The sequence below is a fragment of the Toxotes jaculatrix genome, chromosome 11 (assembly GCF_017976425.1).
Source record: "Toxotes jaculatrix isolate fToxJac2 chromosome 11, fToxJac2.pri, whole genome shotgun sequence".
Taxonomy (NCBI): Eukaryota; Metazoa; Chordata; class Actinopteri; family Toxotidae; genus Toxotes; species Toxotes jaculatrix.
The window spans coordinates 18,109,213-18,121,695 of record NC_054404.1 but is presented as its reverse complement, the minus strand read 5'-3'; the positions used below and the strand labels follow the sequence as shown (position 1 = coordinate 18,121,695).

General features: G+C 43.3%; 1 protein-coding gene and 1 non-coding gene across 2 annotated transcripts in view; one reads left to right on the top strand and one right to left on the bottom strand.

Annotated features, from left to right (window-relative positions):
- ptk7b (protein tyrosine kinase 7b) overlaps positions 1 to 10,866 on the bottom strand; it is a 70,524-nt gene extending 59,658 nt beyond the window's left edge. Inside the window, exons 1-2 of the mRNA XM_041049377.1 lie at positions 10,565 to 10,866; positions 10,270 to 10,435 (exon numbers count right to left, since the gene is read on the bottom strand). Coding sequence (XP_040905311.1) covers positions 10,270 to 10,390 — 121 coding nt within the window. The 5' untranslated portion in view covers positions 10,391 to 10,435; positions 10,565 to 10,866. The remainder of the gene's footprint in view (positions 1 to 10,269; positions 10,436 to 10,564) is intronic.
- A 1,024-nt stretch (positions 10,867 to 11,890) lies between these two features.
- Positions 11,891 to 11,963, top strand: trnav-cac. The gene has a single exon. It is a non-coding gene; the product is annotated as a tRNA-Val (tRNA).
- Positions 11,964 to 12,483: the final 520 nt, after the last annotated feature.

Below are 12,483 nucleotides of genomic sequence, written 5' to 3'. Positions count from 1 at the left end.
CGCAGTGTCAGGAGGAAACAACCACAACAAAACACCTACTTCCTCTGCAATCAGGCACAGGAGGGGGAGCCGGAGACCGCTGTCAATGGTCAGACACAACACTGGCATTTCTATCTGTCGTCACCTCAGCAGATAAGTACAGGAAACGCTGTCCTGTGCTCCCCAATCAACAGGGCTGTGCTAGCTGGCTGCACCTGCACAGAGAAGCCTATTGTAGTCGCGTGTATTATGTTTGTCCTCCGCGGAGATCGACCAATGTGGGGTTTTTGAGGGCAAATACAGATATTGTTGACTGAGGCTGGTAAAAGCTGATACTGATAACAATGTCTGGAATTAACTTCTCATTTCACCCACAGGCAACTGACGAACTAAAATGATCCCTGCCAGGAATAATTTATACTCACCATAATAAATTATACATATTTTTGGATGAATGTGTTGCTGTGAGTGTGTCATTACATTTTTGATAGGAAATTGGCAAAATGTAAAATGCTGCAACGTGCTTTATAACTGCAACAATTGCTGGATTTGTTGATTGACAACAGATTAATTGGCAACAGTTTTGATTATCAAATGATTCTTTTGGTCATTTTAAGCTCATTAATGCTTAATTTTCTCAGGTCTTGGTTTCTAAAACGTGAGAATTTAAATATTTTTGCATCTGACGTGAGCGAACGAGACATATTTAGACTTTAGTTTGTTGGTTGAACAAAACAAGACATCTGAAGACGTTATTTTGGACTGTGGAAAATTAGAACGGGGTTTTCACTATTTTCTGGCATTTATAACTGGCACTCGATCATTTTAATAATCAAAAATTACAGCCCAAAGAGGTTTAATGAGCCTAATGTTTTTGTTCATAAAAATATTATAATTTCTTATAAGAAATGGCTCTAAGTGGCTCTTTATTCGTCTCCACTATAAAATGCTGTGGGAAACCCAAATTTAACCCCAACTGAATGCAGAAAAGGGAGCAACGTCATATTTGTCCACTCACATGCTCGTTATTCAACAGACTGCAGACATAGACAGTACAGAACTGATGCATTTAAGTGTTAGCATCTCAAAAACGTTTCCTACTAGTAATTTATTTATAGAAAACTTTTATCTGCATTCAGCGTTTGCCAGTTGGCATTTTCCTGTCTGTGCAGCTCTTCTGTATCTTTACACTGGACCATTTTCATGTGAAAAAAAAATTCCCTAAAAACACAAAGATCAAGTTTGCCCCTCAAGACTTTTATTCTTGGCAAAGAGGAAAATCCTTTTAAAACAGTTCGTAGACCGTGGCGTACTAAACTTCCATGGAAACACAGAATAAACATTTCTGATACATTTTTAATGCCTTAAAACCGCCAGAGTAGTTTTCATCAAATATACTGTTCAAAACACACCATGAAGTGGGTTGTAATCAAAAACCGAGAGCAGCCCCCAAACATCGTATCAGTCTCCCAAACAACAGCTACAATAGAGTGGGAGGATGGAGGGAATAATGCAAAAAGACAAACAGGAAGCACCTTCACGGAGCAGATGTTACTGGACTAACCTGTGACCTCTTGTTGCACTGGTGAAAACAACTCACCAAACAAAGCAACAGACAGATTTTCTCTTGACCACCACCTTGCTGTGGAACATTAAAAAAAGCTCTGGGAGCGTTTTGGTCAGAAATGGGCACAGGAGCCAGAACTCAGACTTGGGACAAAAAGACAGTTTGTTTGCATGTAAACACAACTTTCCCACAGAAGCTGTCTGACAGAATATAACACAACTGTGAGCTCGTTTGAGCTCCCTTCCCGTCCTGCTTCCCAAACCTCGAGCAGAGAGTTGCAGTTTTACCAAAAACCACTTCATGCAAGCAGACCTACTCAGTTATTCTGCTTCTCCTGTGCCATCCCTCCGTCAGAACTGATTAAAAAAAACACACTGAAGTCTGGCTTAATGCAGACTCAGGGGGGAGGTTCAGACAGAGGACAGCAGAAAGGAGGACGGGGTTTAAAGGGATTCGGTAGTTGGCATAGTTTGTGAAACTGGAACGAACAAAGTGAAAAGGAGCAGAGGAGGGTGAAGCGGAGTGCGAGTACGGCAGCAGCAGCGGAGATGAAGCCGGGGAGGCTGGTGAGATTGTTTAACATAATTAAAACCACAGAAAACAACAATGCTGGCTGTGTAATGAGCTTCCCTCTCTGCTCTGGTAATTACTGTCTGCTAATACAGAACAATGCCGGTCATATTATACTAATGCTGCTGGGTGTACTGGCTGCAGGAGAGGACGTGTGTAATCATCAAACATGGCCCTCGGTAACAGACCTCAGGTCAGCAGAGGTTTCGCTCGGTGATTATGTGGCCGATAAACAAATCTACACTGTTAGAGGCTGATTACAGAGCAAACACATTAAAATTACTTAAGTGAGTACAATCCTGCAAAAGAGGCAAATAACAAGAGAAAAGGCCGAAGATAAATCCACTTTTAAAAATGATCACACCATTAACAAATACCCAGTGTCATGTACACACAACTCAGCAGTGCTACAATTCTGGTTTAATGTGTCTAGAGAGCAGACACTGTGAGTGAGCACATCACTGACTCACTAACTAAGAATAATTGCTCTCTGAGCCACTGGGGTCATTTCTAATAAAAAAAAGCTGGAGATGGATATTGAAGCTCTGGGTCCATTTCATTATTTAGCTTTCTATTTTTCTCCCCCCCCCCCGTCAAAGAGCCTTTGACGCGACTTCACATTAAGATATTTCAAGCATAACAGAGACAGTGGAGTTTGATTGCTCTCCAGCTAGCTAGCAAGTATTTGTTCATCAGAACAAACACAACTCAACGGTGAACAGGCAGGAAAAGATAACCCCTTATACTTCGTGTGAGCATGGCATTAAGTTAAAGAGGCTAATGAAAGGCTCAGAGAGCAACAGCTCTGATTAAATTATTCAATGATACTTTATAATAAGTATTCCGTGCAGAACAGAATGAGGGGACAAATGAAAATAAAGGAGACACAACATTAGTCAGCTAATGCAAACCACAAGCAATGATATGTCATCTGCCCCAAGTGTGTGTGTGTGTGTGTGTGTTTATTCTCACGGATGGGTTAAATGCTGACGTCAAATTCATGTGCATGCACTTGGCCAACAAAGGATTCTTCCTCTAAAAAGTCGCAAGAAAAACTAAGAAATCTGTAAGTGAGATATCTCCAACTTCCATCCTGTCTGATTTCTTCATCCCCACATTTCTTTAAAGGAAAACTTCAAAGAAAACCCATCTGAGAACTGTCGCTGGGAAAGAAAATTCTTCTTTATGGGAGCAGCTGAAAAGATACGACTGTGCTCCTCCGAGGCCTGGGAGGACACCAGTAGTACTGTGGCACTTGGTTCGCATCCAAAATGTATGAGCATGAATTCAAAGAGACCGGGAAGCTCGAAAACATTCACAGGCTCCTCATGCCAAGATAAAGCCACCCGCTTCAGTCATACATTATGCTGGTTCCATCACACACAGCAAATCCCAGCTGCGCAGGTTTAGTCAGGTACCAGGACCAGGAGGTTAATGCCAGGAGGTTAGCGCTGCACAGGCTGCCATGGAGACAGACCTGGTCCTCCTGTGGCCTGTGAGCACTGCTGCAGCCCACAGTGGAAAGACTAAAAACACAGCATAATGAGAAGCTCGGCCAAACACAACAGAGGACAAGTGAGCGAGATGATAAAGTAAATCAGCGCAGATAAGACGACATGAAAACTACTCAAAGCAAATATATTCTGGCCAAACAAAAACTGGGCCCTCTGCAGGGTCGGGTGTAGCCAGCTGACCCCATTCATTTGGTGATCAAACAGAGTTGAAGGCCCTTCCCATTAAACACCAGTGGCCTTTTCAGGCTGTTTAAATCTGCTGGTGTGGCTGGGAGGAGCCCAGGGCTGATTGAGAGCTGCCTGTTGTCACTCTGCCTGTGGCCCGTTGCTATGATGAGTTCATTCAGCCTCGGGACACAAAGAGTTAATGGCTGTTGGGATTATGCAATGGCATGCCAGACGCCTTTCCCCGCTCCTGCCCTCCTTTCTTCCCTCCTCCCGTTCGAACGGGCTGAAGCCAAATTAGGCATTCCTGCACGTTTCCATCATTTGAATGCCGTGGCAGCGCCGCACATGCTTTGGTACCGACACGGGAACAAAACAGGGATTTTGTTTCACTCCGAAGGCGAGCTTCTCCCCCGCCAGGGCCTCACACCTGCCCTGAAGGGGGGAAGACTTGTTGTGAGGATTTACGGCTGTCGGTGTGGGTGATATCTGCAGAATGTCAAAACTAGTAAAAACATCTGTATTTGTCATTTTAAAAGTGAACATGAAACCATAGGTTATCACTAATGGTAGATAAGTGATCCAGCTACAGCAGATTAGACAGGATTAAGGTTAAAGACGGCAAATGTCAACAACTGAACCTGATAGGAGAACAACAATAATGTCACATTACTGAAGGATCACTGCAGCTAAACAAGGGATGTTATGATCTGCTTATTAGACCTTATCTTCCATTTTATCTGGAAATAGCTAAACTGTAAAACTACCCTCTGAGTTGGCAAAGCAATTTTACAAATCACTGAATAGGACGGTTTAATGGTACGACTGACTTAACAGGATTTTTGTGTCTGTGTGATGAAGAATCTTGATTTGTTGTGAATTTAATTCAAACATTCCCGTCCGATTATTTAATCTATACACATTTTACACAGTAGAGAAAACTTACTACATCACAAAACATATATAAGTATCACTATGTGAAATGACATATGAATCGTGATAAAGATTTAAACATTGCCTACACCAGTGCTACCCTCGACCTGGATCAGACTGATATGTCTCACTTTGTCTCACATTCAGTCCAAAACCCAAGTTTACCATGTTTACTGTGATGAAAGTAACAAATTCTCTCAGTTGAGAAGTTGGAAACAGTAACTGGTGTTTTTGCTTCAGAGAATAATAACAACGATTATTCGATTATCAAAACAGCTGCCAATTAACTTTCTGACATTTATTTAAAAAATAAATGTTTAGGTTAGGATCATTTGTGTTTTGCAATACTCAGTAGATTTCAGGACTTAAGCCCTGGTAAATTACAAAGCTCCTCTAGCATTGTGTCTCACTGAAGCACGGCAGCAAGTAACTGGAAACTCCACAGAACGAAAAAAAAAAAAAAAAACTTTGCTGAGGGTAACACAACAAAGTCAGCAGCAATGGCAGGCTGGGGTACAGGCTAACCACTCCTCCAGCCCAGACAGGAGACAGAGCTGTGCAGGCAGGCACCAAGTCAATAAACAACAGAGATCCTTCCAGACAAGACTGGCAACCACGAGGGGCAACAGACCAACTACGACAGGAAAGAAAGGGAAAAGAGACAGAGATCTACTAGGCCTGACTCCAGTCACAACCACAGCGTCCAACAGCAGAGCCAACAAAACCACAACACACACGAGCCAACATGCATGCACTCTATCACACAACACACACACACACACAGCAGCTAAAGTACATGGGTCATTAGGTGCAGTAATCATCATCTGAAGTGAGCAGCTCGATTCTCAGAGTCTTTTGTTTATTTAGCTTTATTGATCACGTGGAGGCAACAGGGGCCATGAAGAGCAGTGGTTCTTATGAAGTGTTTTTAAGTTTCGGTCCAAGCAAAGAACATGAGGGAAAATCGGTCTTCCTGCACAAAATCTGCAGGTATTCTTCCTACATACACATACCAAATGTTTAATGTCAGAGCCTGGAAAACATTGGCTGATACAACATTGTATAAGCTGTCATATCCATCGTTCTTTCATTAATCTCTGGCCCCGGGGCGATGAGAGTGTTGTTTTTGGCAACCATTGATCCATGAACTTCAAAATGATTCCAATCAACACATTTCAGAAACGCTGGCAAGAAACTAAACTAAAAATAAAAAAGGGAAGCTAACTGAATGAAGAGTTTCTCCCTGTCACTCCACCAATTTATATCAGTCACAGTGGAAAAGTCCAGCAAAGACAATTAGAGCAAGAAAGAAGACGAATGGTTATTTTTAATTTCCTATTTCTGCAACCTTTCCTCTCTCTCTGTCTGCTGCATGTCCTCTTTTCTTCCTTCACCGACATGAGGGAAAAGTTGTGCACAGAAGCATATGGTTAAAGTATTATCTGTTAAACACCAACCCAAACAAGACAAGTTGTGACAGTGTTGTGTTTTTCCTATTCAGCCACATTTGTATCTTCACTTCAGTCTTCTCTGGGAGGCTCTTTGCTCCTTTACTCCTCCCCAGATCTTTAAAACCGTGGCCGACCCGGATCAGTTTCAGGGTCATGAGCTGGAGGACAGGGAGCCGAGATGATGAGGGCGCATCAGTTTAGAAATGACAAGGTCCCCAAATCTGAGATGCTGGGCAGCCATGATTGTAAACTCAGAGCGTGCAAGAAGATCCTCCCCTGGGAGAGGAGCCCTCTATAATGGAGCGAGTGCAAACGGCACACACCAACTGGCTGAAAGAGACAACTCTCAAGTTCACTGGGCTTCACCTAAACCTGAAAAAACATTGTCTGATAAATGACCAGAAACAAGAGCCATGGGAGACCTTGAGAAATCCTCCCCCTGTCTCACAACTTGTGCTACCAGTTAAACTTTCTGATGTGCACAAACCAGATCGGATTATTTAACTCCATTCATCAGCCCCCCCCCTTTTTTTTTTTTTGGCTCAATGCTTTGTTTTGCTTCCACGCTGAATTTAGTTTTTAATTACAACTTGCCCCGATTCATTCTTGACCTGCCTCAGACGACAGAAGCTTGTTAAACAATAACACAATACGATACCATCCAGAGCTGTAATGTCGGGTCGATTAATCGACTGAAATCCAGTTTTTCAAGTAAAAATGCCAAAGGTTTGATGCTCTGTGTTCTCAGATGTAAGAAATAGCTGCTCTTCCTTGTCTTACATTATAGTAAAGCAAATACTTTGGGGTTTTGGACTGCTGGTCTGACAAAACAAGGCATTTTGTGACGTCGCACTGTGATGAGCATTTTTCACTGCTGTCACATGTTTTATAGACCAAACAATCAACTGATTCAGTGAGAAAATTCTCAACAGATCCATGGATATTGAAAATAAATTAACCAGCACTAACACAAAGCATACTGAACATTAAAACCACAAATTACTGCCTTTACAAGAATCTAACATTAGAAGCTTAACAAAGCGGGACACATGAGATTGCATGTTACACGGCTGTTGGAGATGCACAGATGTTCAGATAATATCCAACCCCTGCAGCATTACAGTGAAATAACAAACAAGATATCAGAATCAATCGGTGCAGTGGAAATCACACACACACACACACACACACACACACAACGGGGCCCAGATCAAAAATACTAATACTGTCTTGTCTTATGATAAAACTACAGCATGCACGAATAAGTTGCAGCAGTTTTACAGCATCAACAACTGTGCACGAATGATTCTGATCTCAAGCTGTGCTCTGTACTGTAATCCACTCAGATCTATTTGAATTAATACCAACGGTACATTTTCACTGCGATGATTATTGTCCACCACAGGACTGTAAACCGCTGTATGTACCTGACAGTAAACAGACAAATGTCACGCCACACACAGTATGTCCCTGTGTTTAATCTTCATCCTTTCATCTCCGATGAATTTGAGAACTCAGAGACTTCTCAGTGTGCAGCCTAAGGGCACAGAAGGGTTAGTAAGAGCCAAGCGTATGGATTTTAAAATAAAGCAGTGGCAGGCGGGCATGTCTGAAAAAAACAATACATACTGAAAAAAAACACGCAAGATACACGCAATACCCTGAGCTGATACCGTGCAAATGCTGCAGATTAACTTTATGGACGTTCTAATAGAAGCAGTGGAACCACCACTAAGTAAAACACAAGCTGATTCCTCATTTGTATACTTCTGTGCAAAATACCATCCTTTTTTTTTAAGCAGAAAAACAAATCTATTATACAGACCCAATAATACCCACTGCGGTTTTCTACTCGTCCAGTTTAGTTATAGTGTCTAGTTTTAAAGTTGGCTGCAGAAGCCAGAGAGAAGATTCCCGAAGTCAATTAAGTCTGGATTTACTGAGGAATTCCATCAAGAAGTATGACTGCACACCTCTAAATCATCATGAAGAGGATCAAATATTTTGCAAAGGAATCCAAATTATTAATGCAGTACGAGAGCTGAAATGCAGATCTTCTCCAGCTGCACTGTGAGGGAGAGAGATCAAAGCGGAGGGTCTGAGAAGACGAGGCGAGTGTGTGTGAAGATGTTGCTTAAACATTTCACATCAATCTCAGCTCCTCGGCAAAAAGCCCAGTCATTTTTTTTTTAAACAAATATACTTCAGGAATCAGGCGGCCTTGATGAAGCAGAGGAGAAAAAGGAATGAAGGGTGGAAGCAATAGGTAGGCGGACGAGAGAGATGCCGCATTCAAATTATGGACATTAACTCCATAAGTGGCTTTCATCTGATGTGAGAGCTGCTTCAGAGCACATCGATGGTCAGCTGCAAATAGAAACCAGATCCAGATACAGAAAAGCAAAGAGTGGATCAGCCAAACAGAGTCGTTTTTGTAAACTGAAAATAAAAACTTTAAAAAATTATATATACGGGTAAATATTTGACCACCGTGCCCAGATCCTGCAGATTAGCCAAGCCCTCCAGAAACGTGGCGTGTTTGGTGTGGACAGCTTCATGTGGGCACAAAGCCACAATAACAACAGCGTCTCATTTACTGCCATTTCTGGCCTTTGCAGTGCTTTCACATATTCAGCGAGCCCCTTTTTAAAAATAGGACATTTCTAAAAACGGGCTAAAAATGCAAGAGGCGGTCATGACGGTACCTGGCTCGCCTCGATTCATGCATGTTATAAACACTAACCCACAGCAGCCTCCGTCTCCCCTGCTGCCTGCATACAGAGGACACATTCATCCCAAAGTGGGCACCATGAGGAGACAGGAGGGGGTTGGGGTGAGGGGGTTGAGGGGGGGGGGGGGGGGGGGGGGCAGCAGCAGACACACTTCAACTTAAAGGAATTTTTCAGCCACTTTGACTGTCACGGCTGTGTTGAAGGCACAGGCAAACACAATCAGTGCTCGTCTACGTTTCAGTCTCCATGTGGGGATCAGATAAAAGTGACTCAGTTTTGACATGATGAACGGTGAGTTAATGAGCCCGATCCTTGGCAGGATGAGAGCATTCCCTGCACAAACGAGGAAGCATGGCTTTCTTCTCACTTCTGCAGCTGAGGTTATGAACTTTACGAGGCTTCTGCAATGTGGGAGGGCATCGCGTCGTGTTCATTTTTCTTTTTTCCAGCTCTTCTCTTTTGGGTAACAGTCAGGCAGAAGCACGGTGCTCGCTCTCCACCCCTGCATATGAATGGCACCCGTAAAAGCACGCAAGGCAGGGGCTAAGGGAGGCAGCTCAAAACATGCAAAGAGACATATGAATATGATAATAACAGATGGCACATCCAGTGTGCTGCGTGAGGATGGAAGTCCACTCCTGGGAATACATAATGACACGGCAAGGCTGCCTTCAATGGTAGATGGGAACCTGCTACCATTCCCCCTGCTCCACATGAGAAATTTAATTACTGTGTAACTGGAGTAATATGCAAACAAACATGCTGTTATATTGTGTAAAACAGTGCAATTTGTTTTAAGCAGAGTGTTTTCACACTAACTGCATTTTATACTCTTCGCATTTTTCCAGTAAAATGTCATTAAACCCTAAGCATGAAATAATCTGCCATTTTGAGGACAGAGGCCTGGATTTACCCACAAAATTGCAGTTGTTGCCACCCCCCACCCCCCCACAGGCCCCCAAACTGGGCTTTATGGGGGGAGGGGAGGGGAGAGGAGGGGTGCCCCCTTCCCCCTCACTGAAACACAAACATAGTGTACTTTAAATTCCTTAAATCCAAACTTAATAGTAAGTGTTGCTCTGAAGCAATGAATGAGAGAAGCGATTGAAGACACAGCTTTGACTCAGGAGTGTTTCTGCTGGTTTCTCTAACAATGCAGACAGTTTCTCCAGCGAACTAACTTCAACCCGGCCACAACAACATCCTTTAGAAAAAGCATGGAGGTCAATGTCGGGGTCCGCGTCAATTACCGCTTGTTGTATTAAACGTTTTCCTTGTTTTTACAGCATCAAGTGAGGAGAAATAACGAGAAGTGTGTGTGTGTGTGTGTTTAAAATGTACAGTAGTTTGTTACCAACCTTGGAGGCAGATAATACCGACGGCGTACATGGTGCCCACTGGTGGTTTTCTCCCGTTAATCACCACGGGGTTTCTCCTGCCTTCCCTCCGCCGGCTCTCGCTCTCTCCTGGTAGATCCATGACCGTCCTGGTGCTCCGCGGCTCCCCGGTGCTGTTCTCCGGCTGCTACGGGAGAGCCGTAGGGCGAAAGGGGAGCGTCAAAGAGATCCGTGCGTCACCGTGTGCGCACAGGTAAACTAACACCGTTACCTGCGCAGGTCCCAGGGGAGGGGAACCAGCAACCAGCCTGCTCACCTGGTCGTTTACGGGGACTAACAAGAACAAGGCAGAAACATGTGGGACGGACGCTTCGGTTTACAGGCCGGCCAGACAAACGACTTAACACGAGCTAGAGACCGGGAAGCGCCGCCGAAAGTTTGAAGCGAAGTTTAAACTTCCAGGTGTCCTACGGAACGGAGGTGAGGTGTGGATTCAGGCCGCAGCGGTTCATTACAACCCGGTCTGTGAAAGCCGCCGTCTGCGTGCGTCCAGAGCCGCCGAGCGCCGGGCCAGTTCAGTCCTCAACGAGAGGGAGTTTCGCTCCGCGGTGTTTCCAAGTTGGCTTCCTCCCACTCGCCTGTGCGAAATTTTCCTTTTTTTTTTACGCCACCGTCAAGTGTACTGAAACAATACACGCGACTTCCTGTACGGACTTTCAAAATAAATGTGATTTCTTCTACGTTTCCTTCGCCTGTCTAGCAACTGTACTTTCTGAAAAAAGCTGATTTTGTTTATTTATTTATTTACTTTTGATCGTTGTTTGAGTTTAGTTTTATTTTAGCTGGCTTCTATGTAAAGACAGTATCAGAACAAAGATTATTGTTTTTCATAAACACCACATTATTTCAGCTAACAGTTAACTGGACTTTTTTTATTTTCACATTCAGATAGTTGTTTTGTTCCACTTGTTTTTGCACATTTGTAGGTTATAATTTATGACCTTCATGAGAAAATATTTTTTATCCACATTTTCTTCAGTTACGTTGGTGTCGTAATATCAATTGAGTTACTTTCAGCTATACATTAAAGATACCAACCCCTCAATCGTTTCATGTAGACAGTAATTTGGCACATACAAATAAAGTTATTTTATTTTGAAATCAAAACACCTAACATCCTGTATCAATCCGTCCGGTCGCTTGATGTGAATTCCCTCTTTCCCTTCAGTGCAGCTTCCGGTGCCCGTACCTGACCTGGGATAAGGAATACAACACTGCGACCCTCTGGTTCGACCTGATCACTGTTTCATTGAACTGCAAACACACAGAATCCTTTCATACCATAAAAATAACTCAGTGGAAAAAATAATAGCAAGTCCAGCCTTTGGAAATGAATGAAATTTGGTCACTATGCAAAATTAAATGAAGAAGGAAAAAAATAGCATTAAAGGTTCACAGTGACTTACCTGTTTTACCACTACATGTGCTTTACAGTTCCTGTTGTGTTTGTTATGACTGATAAAAACTGTCATGTTGTATAATGATCCTCATTATGATCAGTATATAGTAGTATTCTTGGAGAAGCGTCTGTCTCGATGCTGTCATATCACAGTGAAAGCTTCAGGAAAACAAGCTTCCATCAGTTTCCGTAGTGTAGTGGTTATCACGTTCGCCTCACACGCGAAAGGTCCCCGGTTCGAAACCGGGCGGAAACACTTTCTTTACCTTAATTTCCCATTGGGACCCTGCCCTCAGGATTAACAAAGCTCTGTTTATCTACCTTATTGAACACATTCTGTACATTTAAGAGTCTGACAGGTAACTAATGACACTGACCCAGTGTGTCCCAGCCCATACAAATACAACACTCTGAGCACAAGCAAACAGCCCTTGCTGGCACTACTGGTAGTACTGTGTGTGGGACTGGTGCCACATTGCTGTTCCAGCTGGCACCTGGATCACTGTGTCGGATAGTAACAGGCAGTCAACCAGACTAAAAGATTAAAGAGTTAACAACAGTGTTACTGGATGTTCTGAAGGGGCCGTAGTAGTAAAATGAAATTAGGATCTGACAGCCACTTGGCTTATTCTCTGTGAATTTGTGATTTATGAGGGAACAGGAGTGCTTCAGCAGGAGGCAGCAACTACAAACCGCACACTTCTTTCATTTGAAGTTTCTGAGGGCACCGCGTCAAGCTTTCATACCCTAATGAACTCTGCTTCTCCGACTTGCTG